The sequence below is a fragment of the Dendropsophus ebraccatus genome, chromosome 1 (assembly GCF_027789765.1).
Source record: "Dendropsophus ebraccatus isolate aDenEbr1 chromosome 1, aDenEbr1.pat, whole genome shotgun sequence".
In the NCBI taxonomy this organism is placed as follows: domain Eukaryota; kingdom Metazoa; phylum Chordata; class Amphibia; order Anura; family Hylidae; genus Dendropsophus; species Dendropsophus ebraccatus.
This window is the reverse complement of record NC_091454.1, coordinates 141,823,043-141,847,489: the sequence shown is the minus strand read 5'-3', so window position 1 is coordinate 141,847,489 and position 24,447 is coordinate 141,823,043. Positions and strand designations below refer to the sequence as shown.

The following is a 24,447-nucleotide window of genomic DNA, read 5'->3' as shown; positions in this document are numbered from 1 at the left end:
TCAATACAATTACACACTCGCAGCGGAATCGTCATCCTGCTTCGAGTATGTAAAAGGCAGCTCCCTTAACCCCCTGCAGCCTGGTGCATATATTACATATACACTCACTGGCCACTTTATTAGGTACACCTGTCCAACTGCACGTTACCACTTAATTTCTAATCAGCCAATCACATGGCGGCAACTCAGTGCATTTAGGCATGTAGACATGGTCAAGACAATCTCCTGCAGTTCAAACAGAGTATCAGTATGGGGAAGAAAGGTGATTTGAGTGCCTTTGAACGTGGCATGGTTGTTGGTGCCAGAAGGGCTGGTCTGAGTATTTCAGAAACTGCTGATCTACTGGGATTTTCACGCACAACCATCTCTAGGGTTTACAGAGAATGGTCCGAAAAAGAAAAAACATCCAGTGAGCGGCAGTTCTGTGGGCGGAAATGCCTTGTTGATGCCAGAGGTCAGAGGAGAATGGGCAGACTGGTTCGAGCTGATAGAAAGGCAACAGTGACTCAAATAGCCAACCGTTACAACCAAGGTAGGCAGAAGAGCATCTCTGAACGCACAGTACGTCCAACTTTGAGGCAGATGGGCTACAGCAGCAGAAGACCACACCGGGTGCCACTGCTTTCAGCTAAGAACAGGAAACTGAGGCTACAATTTGCACAAGCTCATCGAAATTGGACAGTAGAAGATTGGAAAAACGTTGCCTGGTCTGATGAGTCTTGATTTCTGCTGCGACATTCGGATGGTAGGGTCAGAATTTGGCGTCAACAACATGAAAGCATGGATCCATCCTGCCTTGTATCAACGGTTCAGGCTGGTGGTGGTGGTGTCATGGTGTGGGGAATATTTTCTTGGCACTCTTTGGGCCCCTTGGTACCAATTGAGCATCGTTGCAACGCCACAGCCTACCTGAGTATTGTTGCTGACCATGTCCATCCCTTTATGACCACAATGTACCCAACATCTGATGGCTACTTTCAGCAGGATAATGCGCCATGTCATAAAGCTAGAATCATCTCAGACTGGTTTCTTGAACATGACAATGGGTTCACTGTACTCAAATGGCCTCCACAGTCACCAGATCTCAATCCAATAGAGCATCTTTGGGATGTGGTGGAACGGGAGATTCGCATCATGGATGTGCAGCCGACAAATCTGCGGCAACTGTGTGATGCCATCATGTCAATATGGACCAAAATCTCTGAGGAATGCTTCCAGAACCTTGTATCTATGCCACGAAGAATTGAGGCAGTTCTGAAGGCAAAAGGGGGTCCAACCCGTTACTAGCCTGGTGTACCTAATAAAGTGGCCGGTGAGTGTATATGCTCCAGCATGCATTGGGGGCTCCTGGACATCCCTGGTAGCCCCTGAAGCAAGCCGGAGCACGGACCCGGTAATGTACGCATCGGGCTGCAGTGGGTTGAGGGGGCTGCCTTTTACATACAGCGGGATGACAATTCTGCTGCGAGTATGTAATCGTATTAAGGGTAGCTTCACATGTACTGTATCACTGCGTTTTTAACGCTGCGTTTTTGGTGCGATTTTTACATGCGAGTTTTGATTTTCACATGAAAATCATGTGAAAAATCAAACCGCGCATGTAAAAAACGCACCGATACAGTACGTGTGAAGGTGTAGTGACCCACCAGGCACTACAAAGTTTTATGTGCAATATGACATGTGCTCTGTATAAAGTAACTGTATAATGCTTTATCATTGGGGTCCAGCAGGTGGCAGTGCATTGCCAACATGTTGACAGTGAGCATTGGGACCCAGCGGCCTTCCACCTCAAGTTGGTTGCCTAGGCAACAGTAGGAGGTCTGACAGGTCTTAGAGGAGTTGAGTAGATGTAGTCGGTGAGGAGGAGCAGACACGTGCTCTCCATCATAGTCAGATATAAGCAGTCGTGTGCTGACTAAAACCTAAGTGAAGTAACCTACTGAGTGCAGAGCAGGCAAAGCAAGAAGAGAGAGGAGAGATTCTAACCAGCCAGACAAAGGCTATAACCACTAAGGCAGAGGGAACCCAATGCTCACTTCATGCAGCCTGACTGGAGAGTGACTGAACACCATTCCAATGTGCTGTATTACTGTGTAAACCAGAAAGTAAAGTCCCTCAGTTATATCACCCTGTGTATTCAATGTCTCCAAACACTGGAAACCAACCACCTCATTGCAAAGGCACCCTAAAAATGACAGCTAAGAAATCCAAAATTTGCAGCATGAAATCCGCTGCGGATCAGTCCTGTGTGAATCTAGTCTAACAGCATGTGAACATAGCCTTAAGTAGTTTTATGCCATATAGTGTATCAGTGTTGGATCAGAAAGTAAATTGAAGACTAGCGGCTAAATACTTTTCAAACATAAAAGCAGACATCTTTGTCCAGATTATAAATTGTACCTCACCTGATGATCAAATACTAAAAGGTACCATTTACACAGAAAGATTATCTGCCAAAGATTTGAAGCCAAAGCCAGGAATGGATTTGAAAAGAGGAAAAATCTCAGGCTTTCCTTTATGGCTTTATCTGTTTACAGTCAGTTTCTGGCTTTGGCTTCAAATCTTTGGCACATAACCTTTAAGATAATCTTTCTGTGTAAATAGACCCTAAGGAGACGCACTTCTAAGCAGCACTTGGAACCATTATTTTCTATGGGGACGACATATTGGATAATATATACTATTGCATAAAGTATTAGACCTGACATTTGTCTGGCACTTGCAAATTGCCCAAATAACTTTACTGTGGACTTTTAAAATGCAGTCAGAACATTAAACCATGAAGGCCTGGCGGAAAGACATCTTGTACAAATGACTTTTTCTCCATTTGTTGCTATGTGCCTGCATTGTTTAAATCTACACCCCCCCAGTTCTGTGATATTTCCCCCTGTAGTTTCCTTGCTCTGTATTCGCTTTGGAACACAGCAAGCAATATTATTTGTCTGGTTGAGTTTTATTATTGTTTGATTAGATAATAGATGCAGGACAAAAGGTCTATGCAGAGCTGGAAAATCGCTCTCAAGCAAGAGTCAACTCTGACGTATTCTGGACCCACAATAGCTCTTAGTCATGGATTATAATAAGGTTTCGTACATGTGTCCTGCTGACAATTAATGTGCAGCATTTTCAGATATTTTTGACTTTCTTCCAAGCTGTCATTCTGTTTCCTCTTAAGCACAACAGTGACCATAATTACATTGGGTATTTAGAAACAGATTGTATAGATGTAGCAGGGCATGAAAATACCAGTCACGTACCATCAGTCTTCAATGCCTAAGAGAAAAATGCAGAGGTATGTAAATGCCATGCATGTGGTATGTTTTTTAAAACCACGGTATACAACTGGCCCCCCCATGCATAAGCTGGATGAAAGGCTTCTAGCATAGAAAATACTGCACAGAATCTAAAAGTTGTCAGACCACACCTGCAAACAATTTACAATGGAGAAGTGGGAAAACCCCTATGCAAACATGGCAAGTAGATGCTTCTTAGGTATAGTGTACATAACATCTAACCAATATTCTGTATATATCTTTATTCCTCCAGTGCTCGTGTACATGTACCTACCCTCCACATCTTGCTGGTTTTATCCAGAAACACTATGCATTTTTCTAAAAAGGGAAACCGGCAGCAAGGATTTACATACAACAGTATGAGTTATAATAACCAAGCGGTCTGTTATTACCTATATATTTATGTTCCATTCCATTATCTTAGAAATACCTTTTCCAGAGACGTGTCTAACTCTGCTGGTGCCCACCATGCTCTCCCACCACCACCACTCACCAGAAGTGAAAGAGTTAACATTTCTTTTGGATCCACTCCTGCTTTTAGATCTTAAGACTGCAGCGAGAGCTGCATGCATGATCTCAGCCATAGAATTTGTTATTTTTAAGACCACTACTTCTGGGATATTTACCTCTGTTCCATTTGAACAAAAACTATATAATTTCATATTGTGATTGCACTGACATTTTGACATATCATTTTACTGCACAGTAAATTCAGCGGGGAAAAGAGCGTGGCAACAGCATGCATCACTCCCTGGCTGTCAATCAAATCTGACTTCCCTCCAGTCTATGTAATGACTGTCGCACTCTCTCCCTGTATCTCGGGATCGCAGCCTGTCACAGCAGTCAGTATGGCTGCAATAAATAACTTTTGACATGACAGTAACACTTTAATTATTATTTTTCACTACAGTGATTTTCTGCCATACTACTGTTGAGATATACCCCACTGAAAACGTTGACAACATGCACAGAACTCATAGAATGAGACATCATTTTGTTATTATTTGTTATTACATAATTTATTAACATGTTAAATGTTTCAAGAGCTAACAGGAATGGTTCTGAATATGCAGCTCACTTGGCTAGTACAAACTGCAATCATATCCGCTTTAAAGGTTGGCCCCTTTAAGGCTATGTTAACACATAGCAGTTAGTGGTATTTTTCCACAAATTCACAATTTCGTGATAAAATATTGATATTTTTGTTGTTATTTTGATGGCATTGCGACAAAAATATCAATATTTAACCGCAAACTGTGAAATTCCTGCCAAAATATCAGTAATTAACGCTAATTAAACGTTACATGCATTATATGCTATGTGTGAACACAGCCTAGAACTAACTGGAAAGCAACAATAAAGATAAACTGAAATACATTTAAAAGACACCTTCACAGTAGTTACAGATAGGTCCGCACAGTTCTTGCTCTTGCATACTTATGCTTGCATATGTATGTGAACTGATATACTGCACTTGTCTAATTCTTAGACAAAAAAAAAAACCCCACGAAAGTTATTAAAAATTGCATTGAATAAAAAACAAAACATTAGGGCAGGCCAGAATATACAATAAATGACTGATCACAAAAAAATCCAGCATTTTTTTTAATGAAAACACCATTTCACTAACTGTAACAAGAGGATCTAAAAGTAATACGGATTATGCCTATCCTATAGATACTGTAGATCTGTATCGTCCACTGAAGTCAGGAACAGCCTACTGGCGCCACTCCTGTTACACGGAGCGACGTGCAGCAGACAGTCACTGATTGACCACGATCAGCTGAAATTGTGCATGTTGGCTGATAGTGGTCTTTTAACATGCGCTATTACACCAAAGGATTATTGGGTGGAATGGTTAGTAATGGCCGATAATCGTTTGGTGTAATTAGGCCTATAACCAGAAGGGACAATAAACTTAATGTTCAGAGGAATTATTGAAGTGAACAACAACATTTCTACCTTCCCAAAATAAAATTAATGTAAATGCACCTTGACATGGATGGTACAACTAATAGGGACATATATATGGCATTGTTTTCACTTAAATCTACAGTATTTAAATACAAATAATCTATAGAAAATTGTTATAGTTGATGCAGTACATTGATTATACAAGGACTATATCAATGGCAAGTCAAACTATAGCATTATACCAATTGCCTCAGACAAAAAGCCATAGAACACCGAGCAGTAAAGTGCTTACTAGTGGTCACCAAGCTCAAACAACTCCTTCCCTTCTGAGGTTTATACATTTTTGGAATTTGCATTCACTCTCTGGGTTTATACATTACTAAAATTATCAGAAAGTACAGGTAGAAGCTCAGACAGACATTCAATGCAGATTTTTTTTTTTTTTTTTTTTACAGAAAATGTGGTGGAATAATAGAAAAGCCTTTCCAAAGTGGTGGACCACTGAACAGGTCATGCCCTTGTTTGAATCTATTATATATGGCTGAGAAACCTATAGCTCATAAAAACACTACATTTCTAGAATGTATAATAATACTGATGCTATGTGACGCACATGCTAATATCACTTTGACATGACTGTGTCTACATTAGGAGTTAAAGGGAACGTCCAGGCAAAATAATTTTAAGATATATTATTGCCCAACAAAAGTTATGAAAATTACTAATAGACACTTATTATGGGAAACATACCTACAGTGCATTTTCCCTGCACTCACTACAGCATGGCGGGTTCAGGTCTCTGTAAAGTTGGTGACATCACGTCACATAAACTGCCGGCTCCTGCTGCTCCGGTCTGTCCCACTGCTGCAGCAGGTGTTGGCAGTTTATGTGACGTGACATCACCAACTTTACAGACACCTGAACCCGCCATGCTGTAGTAAGTGCAGGGAAAATGCACTATAGGTATGTTTCCCATAATAAGTGTCTATTAGTAATTTTCATAACTTTTGTTGGGCAATAACATATGTTATTTAATTGGGCCTTGTAGGCATTTCATTATATCGAACAAGAAGAACACATTGTGCTGATCTATTAGCACTATCAAAGTTTCTGAAAATGCCAGACTGACCCCATTAAAGTTATCAGCCCCATTAGAATTCACTAGTATCCACATAAAAGAGGATCATAGTTGTTGTGGTGTATAAACATAAGACAATATGTTTGTGCGAACAGAGCCTAAACCATATTACAATTACACAACTCCAGCCACAAGCAGCTGTAGTTGTTCCACTGTGTGGTTGCAATAAGGTGCCCCTATTAATAAATGCCAATAGTTTGAGGCTTACTTATTAATGCACCGCTCTATCCTTTGTAAGACTAGGAGTAGAAATATACAGCATTAACAATACATTTATAATACTGCTGGATGTATATGGGTACGCCAGGCAAGCCATTATTGCTACTAATGAAAATCCCATCTAAAGTTATTTAACATTATAATGCACTGTAATTATGAGATCCCCAAGCTTTCTGTGCTGCAGCTCCACGTACATAGTCCGGAAGTACTGTAGTTTTTCAAATAACCATGTCAGCACGTCCTGTTGTATTTTAGTGGTGGCCATTTTGGGACATCACACCTGCCTTGTGTCAGATCATGAGATCAGGCAGTCAGCACCACTAATAGCACCCCAAATCTCAGCTCCTCCGATGCCTCCATGCATCACAAGAGCCTTGTGACCTTCCTGGTTGCTAGCAGCCATGATATCAGGGCTCACTGCCCACTCACCAATAGCAGAAAGCGGGCTGTGTCTTCACTATGTGCTTCACTATGACAAAGACTGGGAATCACTACAGCTCTGTAGGTGACCTGAACCAGCAGCCAAGCGAGCCATAACATAGGTGTGTGGAATTGATGTGATCCCACAGTGTTAAAGATAGTTATGATAGAAAAATGTAGGCAGAAGCAGGACACATGGATCAGAAGTCAGGGGTAAGTAGCAGCAGTAAAACGCAGCCCCACAAACAAAATTGGGTGCAGAGTGACATGCCATTGATGGTAAGTGGACTCCAAAAATTAGTAATTTCATCTTTTCAACCCCTTCCCAGAGAACCACTTTAAGGCAACAGAATAAAAATAATATATATATATATATAAAAAAAAAGTATCAAAATATGTATAATGTAAGATAGAAAAAAAATACTTGGTTTTAGGTTACAAAAAAGGGTAAAAAAATACTGTGGAAAAAAAGCCTTGGAATGATGGTTAAGCTTCCTCTATTTTATTAATATGTCCAAATACTCTAAATTCACTATGATGATTTTCCCTTAAGTGCAAACCACACATTATGTTGTCGGTACTCGATTTCTGGTGCCAGTGGGACAACATACTCTTCAGAAGGCTTTCCCCCCACTCCAACCTTTCCTCTTAAAGGGCTGCTAAACCTGAAGTCTTCGGCTTATAAAAAATGCCGTTACACAGAACTTAATGGGAATGTCCAGGTATATTCCTGCTCTGTGTGTGCAGATGGGCAGTTGGCCTGCAGATGTTAATGGTCAGTCTAAAGGCCAGCAAGCATCATATACAGGTCCTACTGTAGTTACCGGGACCTGTGCATTGGCAATCTGCCTGCCGAACATGCAGCTGCATCTCTGCACATGTAATGTCTGACTAGAACAACCCTGTCAATGTGGCCTTACAATGTGAAGTAACTTATTTCTCTTGCCATAAAGATGCATATTTAGTTAAGCTTACTGTATGTATAGACATAGTTACATTTTCATCCTATTGCACATGTACCCCAGGTGAAACTCTCTCATTATGCTGTGCTGAGTAGGTTCTGCACGGTATATAATCACAGCATTGGGGGAATCTTGATGACATTTCAGTAGGTGGTATTTGCCTTAGAAACACAATTATAATATAAGCTGCCAATACTTTTCAAGCACATTGGAGCTCTGTACTGCAGAAAGGAGAGAGAAAGCAGTGATTATGATACAAGACATTTTCCTGGCCTAGCTGTCAGTAAGCTCACTAATAAACACTGGCTGATAACAGGGAACAGATGCATCCAACTGTACAGCCAATAAAAAAAATATATAAGACTTTAGGTTAAGTATCCCTTTAACAGCTAGGCACTGTGTAAATAGGGAGATATTATAAGATATATCTATGGTCAAATGGACATATTTTCTAGGCGATCCGAAGCTACACTGTTATTAAGAGGAAGACTGCTATAGGTTTAGAAATACGTCCAGCATTATTTCTTAAGTCTTTTCAGTGATTTCCACAATGGCAGTTTCCATGAAGTCTTTTTCGCCCTAATTGTCCTCATCATCATCGCTTATGAGATCACGCCTCTCTGGGTTAGTCTCTCGTTCTCGTATAAAGTCTGCACGGATAGCATCTAACTCTGACAACTCCAGCCTGACCTTCTCCAAGTGGTATGTTCGGCGGTTGCGAATCTGGCGTAAAGGAAATGGATTCATATCCACAAAGGCCATATTACTCAGTTTCCTGCAAGTAGTTAGAGATAGGAAAAAAAAAATGTTATCACCACTGCCATTATCATAAATCTATAAGCACACATTATGAATAACCCCAGCTCCTCACATGTTGCTTTAAATATATATGCTGTGTACTTACTACTCGTAACCAAAATTCAATATACCTTGCATCAAGAATAGTCCGGCTGAAGTATCGCAGATACTTAAAGATGGATGTAGAGTCTCGAAGCCTCAAAAGGTCCTCTTCTTTATATTTGAACAAACCCAGAGCAAAACGAAAAATGACCTAATTGATGGTGAAAAAAACTTATATGTTTTACATCAATACAAATGTACTCAGAAGCCAGCCCATCCTAAAATCTAACTGTACATATATCCACTGTATGTTCAGCAGCACAAAAACAATTAAGTCGAGGGTGCCAGTTGTAGCTTCCAACCAAAAAGCTTCCGTATATATTGCAGTAAGGTCAACGGCACTCCAATAGTAGTGAAAGAAATTCAAGTGTTTATTGTGATACAGATCATCTTCAGCACAGCAAACAAATTAGGCAATGTTTCTGTGGCCTCTCGCCACCATTTTCAAGCCGAAAATGCTTGAAAATGGTGGCGAGAGGCCACAGAAACGTTGCCTAATTTGTTTGCTGTGCTGAAGATGATCTGTATCACAATAAACACTTGAATTTCTTTCACTACTATTGGAGTGCCGTTGACCTTACTGCAATATAACTGTACATATACAAATATATTTACAGTATTGTAAAATTATATCAAATATTAATGCACTAAACGCGCTCATCACCTATTTACTATCTGATGCAACAGTGATCAAGAGCAGAAGTCCCCAATTTTTTGCTGATGATTTTGCTGAAACATTTCTGTAGTGTGGGTTCATACCCTAAAGGTCCCCACACACCTTTAATAACTGACAGCTGAATGGTTATATCTCCCACCCGCAGCCCCTACTTCTCAAACAAAGGAGCATTCTGCACGGCAGAGTGCTCCTGTGTTCTCTATGGGGATGGGTAAGCTGCAGCAAGAGTGCTCTTGCTGCAGATTATCTCTTTCTAAACAAAGAGGCTGGCCATGATTTTCCATCATGGTCTACCCCTATTGTCGGTTAGTGATGGTCCCATACAAGCTAGACTGATGGCTGAATTCACCAAGAGGACAATAGTCTAAAGTGTATCTATTTTATAAAAAGTCAACTCAGGTTCTCTTCGTGAATTCCATTTTCTGCCAATCACAACAGTAAAGTAAAGGATTTAAAAAAAAAAAGCAAAGTCTGCACACTTACCTTAGATCCTTCATATAGGAAAGTGTCCCATATTCTAAAGAATATGTCACTAACCACGCTGTCTACGAACACCACCAGGAACCAGTTAAATGTGATCAGTGTGTAATCCACCTTGTGGTGCTCAAAGTGAGCATTGAGACGCGGCAACTTCTCACTCATCAGGTCCTTGAAAACTCTCTGATCCACCTGCACAGGATAACAGCAGATATTCTAGTTTTAGTTTGATTGGTTTACAATATACACATTTGCTAGCATAACTGCACTGACAAAAATATTACTTAGATTAGGCACAATATTTAATAAACCCTTTTTTTTATGGGATTCAAGTTGTTGTATTATGATGTGTCTGTGAGTACAGTACATACTACAATTCCATACTACCATGCATCTGCCTGCTTTTCCATTTATATTTCAATATTTATAAACATTTAATATTGCTAAAGTGGTTCTTATTTTATTTGCATTTTTCCATGAACACAAACAAGGATGTAGTATAACATACACATGTCCATCTCCAGTAGGTGGCATCCAAGCCCTGTCTCTGTACTTCACCTGACGGCTGGGTGCTAATAAAGGGGACTACAACAGCAGGAGTAATATAGTAAATATAGAAAATGTATTTTTCTCTAAATGAAATCAGACTGATGTGATTATTCAAAAAGTAGCTTCACAAGTCACCAGAACAAGTCAATAATAGACGAGCTATACATTAATTGCTTAGGAAAGGGACCGAAGATTATAGATAAAAACCGTAGTCATTTAGTATAGGTGCACTATAATTCAAGCATCATAAACATATTCACAAGTTAAATGGAAAACCACCAAAACAATCCTTTTTGAAAACAGTAGAACAGACGTTAGCCTGGAAAGCCATGCCTTGCCATACATTTTTCCTACAATGGGCAACCATGTTGTACATGGAGGAGTCAGAAAGAAACATATGCACCAGCTCAAATGCAATTTATGATGAAGTATATCCAGGTGCAATCACGTTAAAAACTTTACTTTTAGTTGGACAAAAAAACAAACCAAAAAAAAACCACAACAATGCACATCGATGTGCAACAACAATCAAAACAAAGAAACATTTTGTTTGTCATTTCAATTTTTGTAGCACATCTATTTGCATTTTTTTAACATGTCCAAATAAAAGTGAAGTTTTAGGCTCAATTAACACATCGGTAGTGTGTTACAGGGGCCCTTTTAGTTCTAGGATCTGGAAGAAAAAAAAAAAAAAAAAAAAAAACTATTTTCATGTCATGGATGAGCAAGGTCTGTAAGGCCAACAGCTACTCTTTTTACAGTTATTTTCTCTAGGTCATAAATGGGGGTCTATGTCCATATTATTTTACAAAAATGATGATATAAAAAGCTATATTACAGCCATTTAGCAGTAACTTTGGTCAATGAAACACTAAATGCAGCTACCAAAGGCTATTGTATAGATGACATGATGTATATAGGGATTATTTGATACAAATTCAGATGTAAATGGGCACTGCCATTACACAAAAAAGTTTTGATCAGTGGAATTCAGTAATTTGACATTGTAATCCGAAGTAAAAAAAGTTCATGGCACTCCAAATCCCAAAATAATGATCCTTTATTTCATAGCAAGCAAGAATAAATCCACGTAAAAAACAAAGCGTGCACAGCAACGCGTTTCGACGTCTCCGTCTTTATCACAGCTTATGCATCATACAATTAAAAACCACTTTATATACAAATGTCTACAGGTAAAATCAAAGGAAATGAACCTCTCACCTTCCTTGGCGTCCGCTCAGCTCTACTGCGCATGCGTCAATTAGCTTAGTTTAGCAGAGGCTGATGAAAGAGCGGAGCAAAGGAAGTGGGTGGTGTTCACACCAGTGGATAAAGACAGGCATAATACTAATTCTGGTAAACATGATCACATTACATAAGGAAATTATATGAAAAAATCATGAAAACATGCTACTATAATTTAATTTATGTACATATAACCTTACTCTACATACTTTATTTATATATATACATCAGGTCTGTTCTATAATTTAGTCCTTTGGGGAAACGGGTGTCCATGTTCAAAATCCAAAAGGCTTCACGGTTTAAAACCTTCTGTGACCAGTTCACAGAAGGTTTTAAACCGTGAAGCCTTTTGGATTTTGAACATGGACACCCGTTTCCCCAAAGGACTAAATTATAGAACAGACCTGATGTATATATATAAATAAAGTATGTAGAGTAAGGTTATATGTACATAAATTAAATTATAGTAGCATGTTTTCATGATTTTTTCATATAATTTCCTTATGTAATGTGATCATGTTTACCAGAATTAGTATTATGCCTGTCTTTATCCACTGGTGTGAACACCACCCACTTCCTTTGCTCCGCTCTTTCATCAGCCTCTGCTAAACTAAGCTAATTGACGCATGCGCAGTAGAGCTGAGCGGACGCCAAGGAAGGTGAGAGGTTCATTTCCTTTGATTTTACCTGTAGACATTTGTATATAAAGTGGTTTTTAATTGTATGATGCATAAGCTGTGATAAAGACGGAGACGTCGAAACGCGTTGCTGTGCACGCTTTGTTTTTTACGTGGATTTATTCTTGCTTGCTATGAAATAAAGGATCATTATTTTGGGATTTGGAGTGCCATGAACTTTTTTTACTTCGGATTTCTATGTGCATACCCAGTGAGCTCCTGGGCTTCCTACGGCACCCGCCCTAGATCCGAATACATCGGGACACAGGTATCAACCATTACGGAATATTGGCAACATTGTGGTCTGAGCAGTAAACCTACTCAAGTTGTTTAAATTTGACATTGTGTTGATATTAAAAGTAAAAAGGAGGACAGGTACCTGGGATCCCAGCAGGGTTTTGGTGTAGTAATCACGTGGCATGAACACCTCTACAATGGTAACTAAGCACCAGAAGGCATCCTCCTGATCAAGGTAAAGAAGAGCAATAGCAGCCAGCCTGAAATAAAACAAAGATTGTTTTGTATTCTTGTTACATTGCCCATTAAAAAAAAAAGCCAATCAGCTTTCTGTTATTAGTATCTACATACAAGTGCTCTGCAGATAATTTAAGTATCCCTATACTAACATCATGGATAAAAAAAATAAATAAAATAACACATGCATCTAAACGCCCTCACCGATTTAATCCCTGGCAGTAACCGATATCAGGATTTCTCCAAGAATAGGCCAACAAGACATTGCGCAGCTTCTGAATGCCCTCAGAGGTGGGTGAGGTGTAGTGCTTGTTGTTAGGAAGGGTCCTCATGAGGTCCAACTCAATCTGCTTTGATGCTGGGTTCTGTTTTTCCAGAGCATTTTGGAGGAGACTTTGGAAATATCCTGGAGGATTCTCTTCCTTTAGCTTTTTGATATGTAGGTTAACAAACATCTTCCACATTTTAGAGCGATGCTGATGGGGTATCCCATTGCGAACAAGACTCTTCAGCTCCGGAGAACGAACCATCTCACGATTTACTGTGCTTGCAAAATAGTTTTCCCACTTCACTACTGTTGAAATCTCTTGGCTATCTGTTAGCGACAAAGACTTGAGATCAAGGGCCCTTACTCTTGCCACCAATTTTTCTTCATCGTCATCTTCTGGGATGATTTGGAAGCCATAAATGTCATATTTGCTACATTGAAAGAGATAACCGAGATTACTGTAAACATCCATACTTAGAAAAAAAAAACCAAAAACTTATCTTATGAGCTTCAAAATCAACCATCACAAGGTTTTGTGATGGAACAGTCACTACAGCATTCTGACAATAAATGTAACTGAGTAACTCTTTTGCTCTTTATGGTTATCATACAATTGTGTTTATGCCTGACCATAATTCTGACAATGGTAGATGTAACACATTGCTTTCCTCTGAGGATGAGAGATGGCACATCATGCACTTGAAGGCTACATATGACCTCCCTGGTGCTAACTGGGCATCATGTCATAAGAATTTTTATGGATTAAATCACATCTAGATATATTTTTTTCAGCTCTTGATGTAAATTCTCTTTTCCACTGTATGTAGATGTCTTGATTTGTTACATAGCTAAAAAGTAATCTTTGTGTACCTTTTTATTATTTAGGATTGTGGGAACAAACTCTACAAGGTAAGGCTCAACAAACCAGAAGCTAGAACCGTATGTTTTACCAACAGTCCATACCTCATAGTGTGGGGTCTGATGAACGCATGTTCAGGATGCTCCACGGTTTCCACCTTTAGTGCATCCTCCAGCAACTGGCTCACCACCTCTTGGGCTGGCCCTTGGCTATCGACACACACTGGTGTTCTCATCTCTTGGAGGAGGACAAGGTACTTGCTTTCTATCTGGCATAGTTTGGCTTCCAAATTAGAATACTGTAAAATATTTTGCAATGACTTCCTTAACATTCCACACACATTAAAAATTTAGGAAAAATAAAAGTATAAGCGCACATCAGCCATAATATTAAGGGGGACAGTGTTTATCTCAAACTGTGCTTGGTAAAATAAAAACTAAACCCAGCTGCATGCAATAGTTTGTCTCTGTGCATAAAGGCCCTTGTGCCGACAACCAGTGTGCATGGAGGTGTCCCACCCCAGCCACTGACTGTATGAGTAGGAAGGTTCTTGCGTTAGATAAGACTGGCTTGCAGCGAGCCACCGACATAGCGACAAGGGGGGGGGGGGGGGCTATTTTTTTAGTTCAACTGACATGTATATAGGCATGGTAAGCAAGCACCGATCTAACAGATTGTCACTCTCTTACAGTGTAGTGTCAGGCAGTATAATATGGCTGTTTTAATCTTATGGGGTTTGTTTATACAGGACTGTGTACATAAAGGGCTTCTGCCTGTACCAAGTAACAAAGAAAAGCATTTGTAAATGAGTTCCTGCCATTAAACAAGTCAATAACAGATAAATCATGTTTAAAGGAGTACTCCGGTGCTACACCCCCCCCCCCCCCCCCAAAAAAAAAATAAAAAGAAAGAAAGAAAACTCCAACAAAGTCCCAGCCTGTGATACCTTCTATGTCCCTTTCATGCTGAAATTGTGGTGTTCATGGGCCATGAAGACCCTCGTTACCTCCAATATCTTTCCATTTCCTGGTTCTTGAATTGCTCGCCCTCCCCAAACATCCGACCAGCCCTGCTATCCCCTCGGCTGCAATGCCTCTACTCCGACCCGTCTATGTCGCCACCATTCCTCCCCTGCCTTCATTCACTCACTGAAGTAGTACACTATGACGCGCAGTGCAGTGGATGTTGAGAGCGGGCTGAAAGGGAAAGGCTGCCCCTGCCCCCAATTTATAAATCACATGATGATTCCATCCTAAATGGCGCTGGGATAGGGATGTGTCGGAACGACAGTCAATAGGAAAGTAGGAGAATTCAAACTTCTGGTGGTGAGAAAAGCAGGTCGGGATTTCCTGATATTTTTGTGTAGCTGAAAGCCGAGTAATTGCTGAGCACTGGAGTACCCCTTTAAAGGGGTTGGTCATTTTATAGTAAAATTGTTTAACCCTTAGGGGACACAGCCAGTTTTCATTTTTGCGTTTTCGTTTTTCCCTCCTCATGTATATAAGGCCATAGCGCCTGCATTTTTCCACCTAGAGACCCAAATGAGCCCTTATTTTTTGCGCAACTAATTGTACTTTGCTATGGCAGATGTAATTTTTGCCTAAAATGTGCCGGGAAACCAGAAAAAAAAATTATATGTGTGGTGAAATTGAAAAAAAAAAAAAAATGTTTTTTTTTTATTTGGGGGGGGGGGGGGGGGGGGGGGGGGGTTGTTTTTACTCCGTTCGCCCTGGGGTAAAACTGACTCGTTATTTATGTTCCTTAAGTTGTTACGATTACAACGATATGTAACATATATAACTTTTATTTGATTTGATGGCTTGTAAAAAATTAAAACCTTTTAAAGAAAATATATGTTCCTTAAAATGGCTCCATTCCCTGGCTTATAGCGCTTTTATCTTTTGGTCTATGGGTCTGTGTGAGGTGTCATTTTTTGCGCCATGATGTGATCTTTCTATCGGTATCTTGATTGCGCATATACGACTTTTTGATCGCTTTTTATTACAATTATTCTGGATTTGATGCGACCAAAAATGCGCAATTTTGCACTTTGGAATTTTTTTGCGCTGACGCCGTTTACCGTGTGAGATCAGGAATGTGATTAATTAATAGTTCGGGCGATTACACACGCGGCGATAGCAAACATGTTTGTTTATTTATTTATTTATTTTTATTTATAAAATGGGGAAAGGGGGGTGATTCAGACTTTTATTAGGGGAGGGGATTTTGTGTTATTAAAAATACATTTTTCTTTTACTTTACACATATACTAGAAGCCCCCCCTGGGGGACTTCTAGTATATGCACTCTGATCTCTCATAGAGATCCATGCAGTATAGTTATACTGCATGAATCCATGAGATCGGTGGTCTATTGCTTTTGGCTGCTGCAGCCAAAAGCAATAGAATGCCGAGCCGGGATCAGCGCCATTACGGCGCAGACCCCGGCCCGGGATGGATGCGGGGATCGCCCCCCCGCAATCGCGCCGCAGGGGGGCGATCCCCCCACTAGACCACCAGGGATGGAGATGAGCAAGTATTTAGAAGCAGCTGTCAACTTTGACAGCTGCTTCTAAGTACTTAATTAGCGGGCACGGCGATCGGACCGTGCCCGCTAATAGCCGCGATCCCGGGCTACATGCGGCACCCGGGATCGCGGCAGTTCAGAGGGGGGTCGCCGCGCGACCCCCCCTCTGAACTCCCATAGCGGCACGAGGACGTTCAGTAACGTCCTGGTGCAGCTATGGGTTAATGTACAGAATTAGTAAGTGTACTCACTGCACTTACTGACAGCAGCTCCCTGTGTACTTCAGAGCTAAAAATCAGACGTCCCTCCTTCAGGCTGTGCTGTCCTGCTCTGCCATCTTATGGAAAGAATCACCACAGAGCAGGGCAGCACAGCCTGGAGGAGGAGAGTCTGATATTAGGTCTATGAAGTACACATGGAGCTGCTATCAGTAAGTGCTTTGAGCACACTTACTAATACTGTACACTTATCCATTGTTGCTTTATTTGGGAATCTACACTTTGCACACACTTTGTTTCTTTGCATACACTTACCTTTGCTTCCAATTCTTGCTCTCTTCTCTCAGCGCTTCTTCGTAAAGCAGAAAGTTCTAGTATTTCTTTATTAAGAAACTTGTTTTGGGCTTTGTATCCTTGTAAACTGTCCTGTAAATTAACATCCACAATTTAAAAACGGACCCATAGCATCAGCTGACCTTTCTGTTTTAGTTATTACTTGTATTCCCCATGAAATCACCACTCTGGATCAGCTTTTCTATAGCTCTGTATTGTTATTCTCCATGCAAAACAATGCTGCATGTGGCCCCCAGGGAAGGTACATTCATATACTGCAGCTGCCTAGATAATATCTGGAATGTGTGACTTTACATGCAAGTGCACTGCTCAGCCATGGAGGACGGAAAAGCTGTGGTATCTACACCGCCTCCAGACCTTGCAATTGTAGTTTTATGCTAGTGAATCACTATTGTATATTCTTGTGGTTTGTTTTCCCTCCATATCCAATCTGAGGTATTTTGGTATAAATTTAATTTACATACAAGTTACATATATAGTTTTATTGTTTTTGTGTGCATACCACCTTATCTGGCCCTAGCTGAATAATAGTCCAGAGCTGTATATGTTTCATTGTGATCATAAGCCTGTGTCTAGTAATGTACAAGCCATAATGATATGTGACAATGGTTTACAGTATAGTAAGAAAATTGGAATAGTGTTTTTAAAATAAGTTACTATTTGGTTCAGTTACCAATATTCACATGAAGTCCGAGCTGGCTATGCCATTCACTTAGATGAAGCCCCAGTAAATGCTAGCATATAATATTATAGGTATATAAAAGCTTTGCTTTCCAATGCTTATGTACACAGGGGGGAACTGCTATCAACACACACAACCAGAGCCTAACAGATGAACATCCATGGTATTTATTCCACGCAAGAACAAAGGCACTTACTCGTAAGCGGTTTAGCTCTTCTACATCTTTCTGAACGGGGAAGTCTGAAGTGCTGCCAGAAACCGAAGAAGGTTGCTCATAGTCACTGATCTGCCTGGATAGCCTTATAATCACTTCGTCCTTTGCCTGGATAGTTTCAACCATCATGCCCAGCTGTTCTTTCATTTGCTCAATGTTACACCTAAGTTCTTCAATATCCTGATGAAGACTATCCTTCTCCACAGTCTTCTTCTCCAGAAGGAGATTTAGTTCTCGAATGTGATCATCTTTTTGTTGGACCAAGTGAAAATGGTCTTTCGAAAGTTCATCAGTGAAAGGCATGGCAAAGTACTTGTCATACTGAGAGGACTTCAAGGATTGTTGCAAAAGTTTTACGAGTTCCTAATGAGGTAAAAGTCACACAATTAGCTATGGTTAATAGAATAATGTATAGTATATTTAATCATGCACAAGAGTCCATCTGAAGAATTTTTGTAAAAACAATGCCCTCACCTGCACCCACCTCTGCCAATATGACAGTGCGCTATTCTGCTGGACAGCAGAGTGCCCACTCATCCAGTCAGTGGGCATAGTGGTGACCCGTGTCAGCCAAACCAACAAACCTTTACCCCAAAACTTTTTATTAATCACAGTAAGGCTATGTTCAGACATGGCAGACTTATGGACCTGCACAGACACCACAATGCAAACCATCAGCAAACTATAGTGCAATTGTACACACAATGAAAAAAAAACACATGCAGGGCTTGCTGCAGATTTCAACCCTTGGCATATTTCAAAATGCACTGAAATGTGTCAGTCCACAGCGCAAACCCCCCCCCCCCCCCCCCCCCAAAAATAAAAAATAAAAAAAAAAAAAAACAACAACAAAGAAGCACTCTGTGCTTGCTTACATTGCTTTTAAAAAAGCACAATAAATCCTGCGGCCAGGCCACAAGAATAACTGTTGTATCGTTTGTGTGGCCATTAACATGCACAGTTATTGGCCGCACATCTCCTGTTTACACAGAGACATGTATGCCCGATAACAAGCGGCACAAAATGTAAAATCAGCAAAACAGGAGATGTAAGGCCAATAAAGGTGCATGTTAACTACTGCTGTTCATGCAGCCCAGGCACAAGATTTATCGTGCTTTGTAACCGTACTGCAAGCAAGTGCCGATCTAACATTTTTTTTTTTTTAAAGACGCATCTAAAAAGACCCAATATTCCATTTATTATTAACCCCTTAACGACATCGGGCGTAAATTTACACCCTCGCGCCCTGGTACTTAAGGCATCAGGGCGCCCGATGTTTCCCCGATCGCTGTGTGTTCGCACACAGCGATCGGGGAAGATGGCCTGCTATAAATCATAGCAGGCCATCTTAGCTTCTCGGCACGGGGGGTGGTTAACACCCCCGTGCTTACGATCGCCGCTATTGGCTGATCAATTCAGATCAGCCAATAGCGGCGATCGGAACCTTTCCGGGTCATCGGTGACCCGATGACCCGGAAAAAATGGCGATCACGGCGATCGGGCCGGTGGCACGGCGATCAGAGTCCACAAAAATAGTAAATACCTGCTCTGGACCCCTCAGCTAGGTAGCTGAGGGGTCCAGAGCAGGTATTTGTACATTACTCATCTGTCCCGGGGTCCTGATCGGAGTCTTCCGGGTTCGCGGCGTCCTCTGTCTTTCTGTCGGGTCTTCGGCTATTTCCGGCGGTCCCCATCGGCTTTTTTCGGCTCCAGCCTCGTCTTTTTCCGGATTTTGCGCTCTGCTGCCCTCTAGCGGCTGATATGTGTAATACACTTATCAGCAGCTACAGGGATGTTCAGAATGTAGAAAAAGTTTGTTTTTGTTTTTTTTTCCAAATTTTTTTTTCTATTTTCCGCACTCTATCGCCGCTGAGTGTTGATCAGCATCGCACGAAAGTGCGCTGCTAATCAGCAACTCCTCCTTTTTTGCGTAGTTTTTTTTTTTTTTCTATATTCTACTGCCACAGTCTGCTGATAAGTGCCGCGCATAAGTGCAGCATTTATCAGCAACTCCTTTGTTGGCGTAGGTTTTTTTTCAATACTGTAAAAAAAACACGTAAAAAACACTACATTACACCACACTACATTGAATAAAGTTTGACACTACACCACTACATACCCCATATACCAATCCCCGTATAAAGATGGCCCCCAGGGTGTTTTCGGCGTCTGACGCATACGTTATTATTGCCTCCGACACCGAAACAGCCAGTGAGGATGAATAAGGGGGATCCTTCTTTCCTCCATTCATCCTCATCATCCAGTGACGTGTCTGGGGGTAGCGTAGCGTACGCTGCCCCCCAGACACGTCTTTTCCGCCAGTACCGTCCCAATAAGAGATGACTGTATGAAATTCTCCAAACTCTGTGAGAGTACCTCAGGGTACACTTACAGATTTAGGGTACGTGCACACTGCGGAATGGCGAAGGATATACCTTCGTGCATTCCGCAGCTGGCACCCGCCGGCGGACTAATGCGGGCGCGTGTCTCCACCCGTGTCATAGACTCCAATCTATGCATGGGCGGATTCCATCGTCCATCCAAAGAATGAACACGTTGGACGGAGAGCGGAATCCGCCCGTGCATAGAATTGAGTCTATGACACGGATGGAGACGTGCGCCTGCATCACTCCGCCGGTGGGTGCCAGCTGTGGAATGCACGAAGGGTTATCTGTCGTGATCCCGCAGTGTGCACGTACCCTTAGAGTGTATGTAGGAAGGGACACCCGAATCCAGCCCCAGATGCCCCCCCCCCCCCCAATCCTCGGAACAAGTGGGAAGATCGTCCGGGAACTGATCTTCCCACTGCTGGATAAAGGTTACCACCTGTACGGGGATAACTTTTATACCAGCACCCCCCTCTTCCCCCTCGCTGCCCGAGCTACTATAGCTTGTGGCACGATCCGAAAATATCAGAGGCAGTAATAGAGCCCTAATATTTAGCAGCCATGGAGCGGACCCAGCGCTTCTGGATATGAAGGCCCCCGGATCGCACCAGGACAATATTTTCCAGGTGACGTCCCCCACACTGGAGAACGGGAGACCCCAGAAGAAGTGCAGAGTGTGGGGTAACAGGGGGATCAGGAAGGACACCATTTTCCAGTGTGACGCCTGTCCTGATCACCCCGGCCTTCCTAAATATAGAATGTCTGTCAATATTCCAGTAAAGTGCCAAACACCTTACTCCTGTAAGGCTGTTTCGGATGGGCAGAATCCCTGAACCCTCCTTTTTTTCCTGATCACCCCGGCCTCTGCATACTGGATCGCTTCAAGGCGCACCACACGTCATCGGAGTTCTACATTATCTAAATTCTGTCCCTTATTCCTATTTCAGGGGTCACGTTGATCCAGGGATTATTCTGATCGCCATTATGGAGTCGGGAAGGAATTTTTCCCCTGTGATGAGGCTACTGTCATCTGCCTCACGAGGATTTTTTGCCTTCCTCTGGATCAACACAGATTGAGTTTGATGGACACCTGTCATTTTCAACCTTATAAACCAATGATTGGCCTAATACCCCCAAATAAATTAGAATTGTCCCTTTTCCCCAGCTAAATAGGTATGGCCGCCATTCCCATTAGAGACTTGCTATGATGCAATTACAAAGCCTCTGTGCTGCCAGGACAGTAGAAACCCCCCACAAGTGACCCCATTCTGGAAACTACACCCCATAAGGAATCTAACAAGGGGGGCAGCGGGGATATGGCCCCCTGGTGACGGCCACATTTGGGACGTGAAAATGAAAAAAAATTTTATTTTTTATTTTCTCGGCACATGTTCTAAGTAAGTGCCCGTCACCAGTAGGGTCCATATGCTCACTGCACCCCTTGTTAGATTCCTTATGGGGTGTAGTTTCCAGAATGGGGTCACTTGTCAGGGGTTTCTACTGTCCTGGCAGCACAGGAGCTTTGTAATTGCGACATGGCCTCCATCCTCCATTCCAGCCTCTAAATGGCGCTCTGTCCCTTTTGTGGCTTGCCCTGTGCCCATATGGCACATTATATCCACATGTGGGGTATGTTCGTACTCAGGGGAAACTACCCTACACGTTTTGTGTATATTTTCTTTTTTAACCCCTTGTGGAAATGGAAAAAATCAAGGCTAGACCAACATTTAGTGTCATTTTTGTAAAATTTTTACTCTAAATCATTAATCTTGTCATGATTTTTTCATTTTCACAAGGGGCTAAAAGATAAAAAAAAAAAAACACTAAATGTGTAGCGCAATTTCCCCTGAGTACGGAAATACCCCACATGTGGACATAAAGCGCCATGCGGGTGCAGGGTAAGCCTCCGAAGGGAAGGAGCGCCATTTGGTTTTTGAAGGCTGGATTTGGATGGAATGGATTTCGAGGGGCCATGTTGCATTCAAAAGGCCTCTGTGTTGCCAAGACAGTTGAAACCCCCCACAAGTGACACCATTATGGAAACTACACCCCTCAGGGAATGTAACAAGGGGTGTAGTAAGCATATGGACCCCACTGGTGACGGGCACAAATGTGGAACAATGTGGCGTGAAAATGAAATATTACATTTTTTACACTATAATGTTGGTTTAGCCTTAAATTTATCATTTTCACAAGGGGTTAAAAGAGGGGGAAAAAAAACAAAATGTGTAGAGCAATTCCCCCTGAGTCCGTAAATACCCCACATGTGGACATAAAGCGCCATGTGGGCGCAGGGAAAGCCTCCGAAGGGAAGGAGCGCCATTTGGATTTGGCTAGAATGGATGATGAACGCCATGTCGCATTTACAGAGCCCTCGTGCTGCCAAAACACTGGAAACCCCACACAAGTGACCCCATTCTGGAAACTACACCCCTCAAGGAATCTAACAAGGGGTGCAGTGAGGATATTGACCCCTTGATGACGGGCACATTTGTGCCATGAAAGTGAAAAAATGAAAATATTCCCTTTCACGTCACATTGTTCGACATTTGTGCCCGTCACCAGTGGGGTCCATATGCTCTCTGAACCCCTTGTTAGATTCCTTGAGGGTGTAGTTTCCAGAATGGGGTCACTTGTGGAGGGTTTCCAGTGTCTTGGCAGCACGAGGGCTCTGTAAATGCGACATGGCCCTTGAAATCCTTTCCAGTGAAATTCAGCTTCCAAAAGCCAATTGGCGCTTCTTCCCTTTGGAGGCTCGTCCTGCGCCCCCTTGGCGCTTTATCGCCACATGTGGGATATTTCCGTATTCGGGAGAAACTGCGCTACACATTTTGTGTCTTTTTTTTCCTCTTATCCCTTTAAGAAAATGAAAAATTGAAGGCTAGAACAACATTTTAGTGTAAAAAAATTTTTTTTCTTTTTTCACGCCATATTGTTCGGAAACTCTGTGAAGCACCTGTGGGGTCCAGATGCTCACCGCACCCCTTGTTACATTCCTTGAGGGGTGTAGTTTTCTAAATGGTGTCCCTTTAGGGGTGTTTTTCAGGTTTTGGCACCCCAGAGCCTCTGCCAACCTGAAGTGGTACGGTCAAAAATGACCAAATCTAACGGAGGCGTTGAAATTCACTAGGCACTCCTTTATATCTGAGGCTTGTGGTTGCATCAAATAGCGCAATAGGGCCACATATGGGGTATTTCTATAAACTGCAGAAACGGAGCAATCAATATTGGGGTGCATTTCTCTGGTAATAGGTTTATAATTATGAAAAATATTGGATTACAATAAAATCTCTGCACAGAAAATTAAAATTTTCAAATTTCTTACACACTTAGCTTTTATTTCTGTGACTCCCCTAAAGGGTTAAAAAAACTTTCTGGATATGCTTTTGCAGAGTGGGGGGGGGGGGGTGCAGTTTCTGAAATGGGGTGCTTTGTGGGGCTTTCTAACATACAGGCCCCTCAAATACAAATAAAAATATCTGATTTTGAAATTTTACTGAAAATTTGAAAATTTGCTGCTAATGTTTTAAGCTTCCTATTGTCTAAAAAAAATGAAAGATCGTTTAATAAATGCCGCCAACATAAAGTAGACATGTTGCTAATGCTATTTAATATATAATTTATGTGGTATAACCACTTTCTGTATAAGCAAAAAAGTTTCAAAGTTGGAAAAATGCATTTTTTCACGTTATTTGGGGGGTTTTCATAAAGATTCGAGTATTGACTCCAATTTACCAGAAATGTAAAGTACAATATGTCACGAGAAAACAATCTCAGAATCAGCCGGATAGGTAAAAGCATCCCGAAGTTATTAATGAATAAAGTGACACTGGTCATATTCATAAAATTTGTCTCTGTCATTAAAGGGACAGTGTCACATTTTTGAAAAATTTTTTAATAAAAGGTGATAAGAAAAAACAAGTGTGTTGTATTTTTTATTTATTTTTTTTACATAAGGCTTGGGTGTTTTTATCAAATTAATGTTTGCACAGGGGG

General features: G+C 41.4%; 1 protein-coding gene across 1 annotated transcript in view; it reads right to left on the bottom strand.

Annotated features, from left to right (window-relative positions):
* Positions 1-7,730: 7,730 nt before the first annotated feature.
* TBC1D2B (TBC1 domain family member 2B) overlaps positions 7,731-24,447 on the bottom strand; it is a 40,329-nt gene continuing 23,612 nt past the window's right edge. Inside the window, exons 6-13 of the mRNA XM_069980521.1 lie at positions 18,047-18,427; positions 17,130-17,240; positions 14,176-14,369; positions 13,149-13,643; positions 12,850-12,967; positions 10,006-10,191; positions 8,876-8,997; positions 7,731-8,721 (exon numbers count right to left, since the gene is read on the bottom strand). Coding sequence (XP_069836622.1) covers positions 8,526-8,721; positions 8,876-8,997; positions 10,006-10,191; positions 12,850-12,967; positions 13,149-13,643; positions 14,176-14,369; positions 17,130-17,240; positions 18,047-18,427 — 1,803 coding nt within the window. The 3' untranslated portion in view covers positions 7,731-8,525. The remainder of the gene's footprint in view (positions 8,722-8,875; positions 8,998-10,005; positions 10,192-12,849; positions 12,968-13,148; positions 13,644-14,175; positions 14,370-17,129; positions 17,241-18,046; positions 18,428-24,447) is intronic.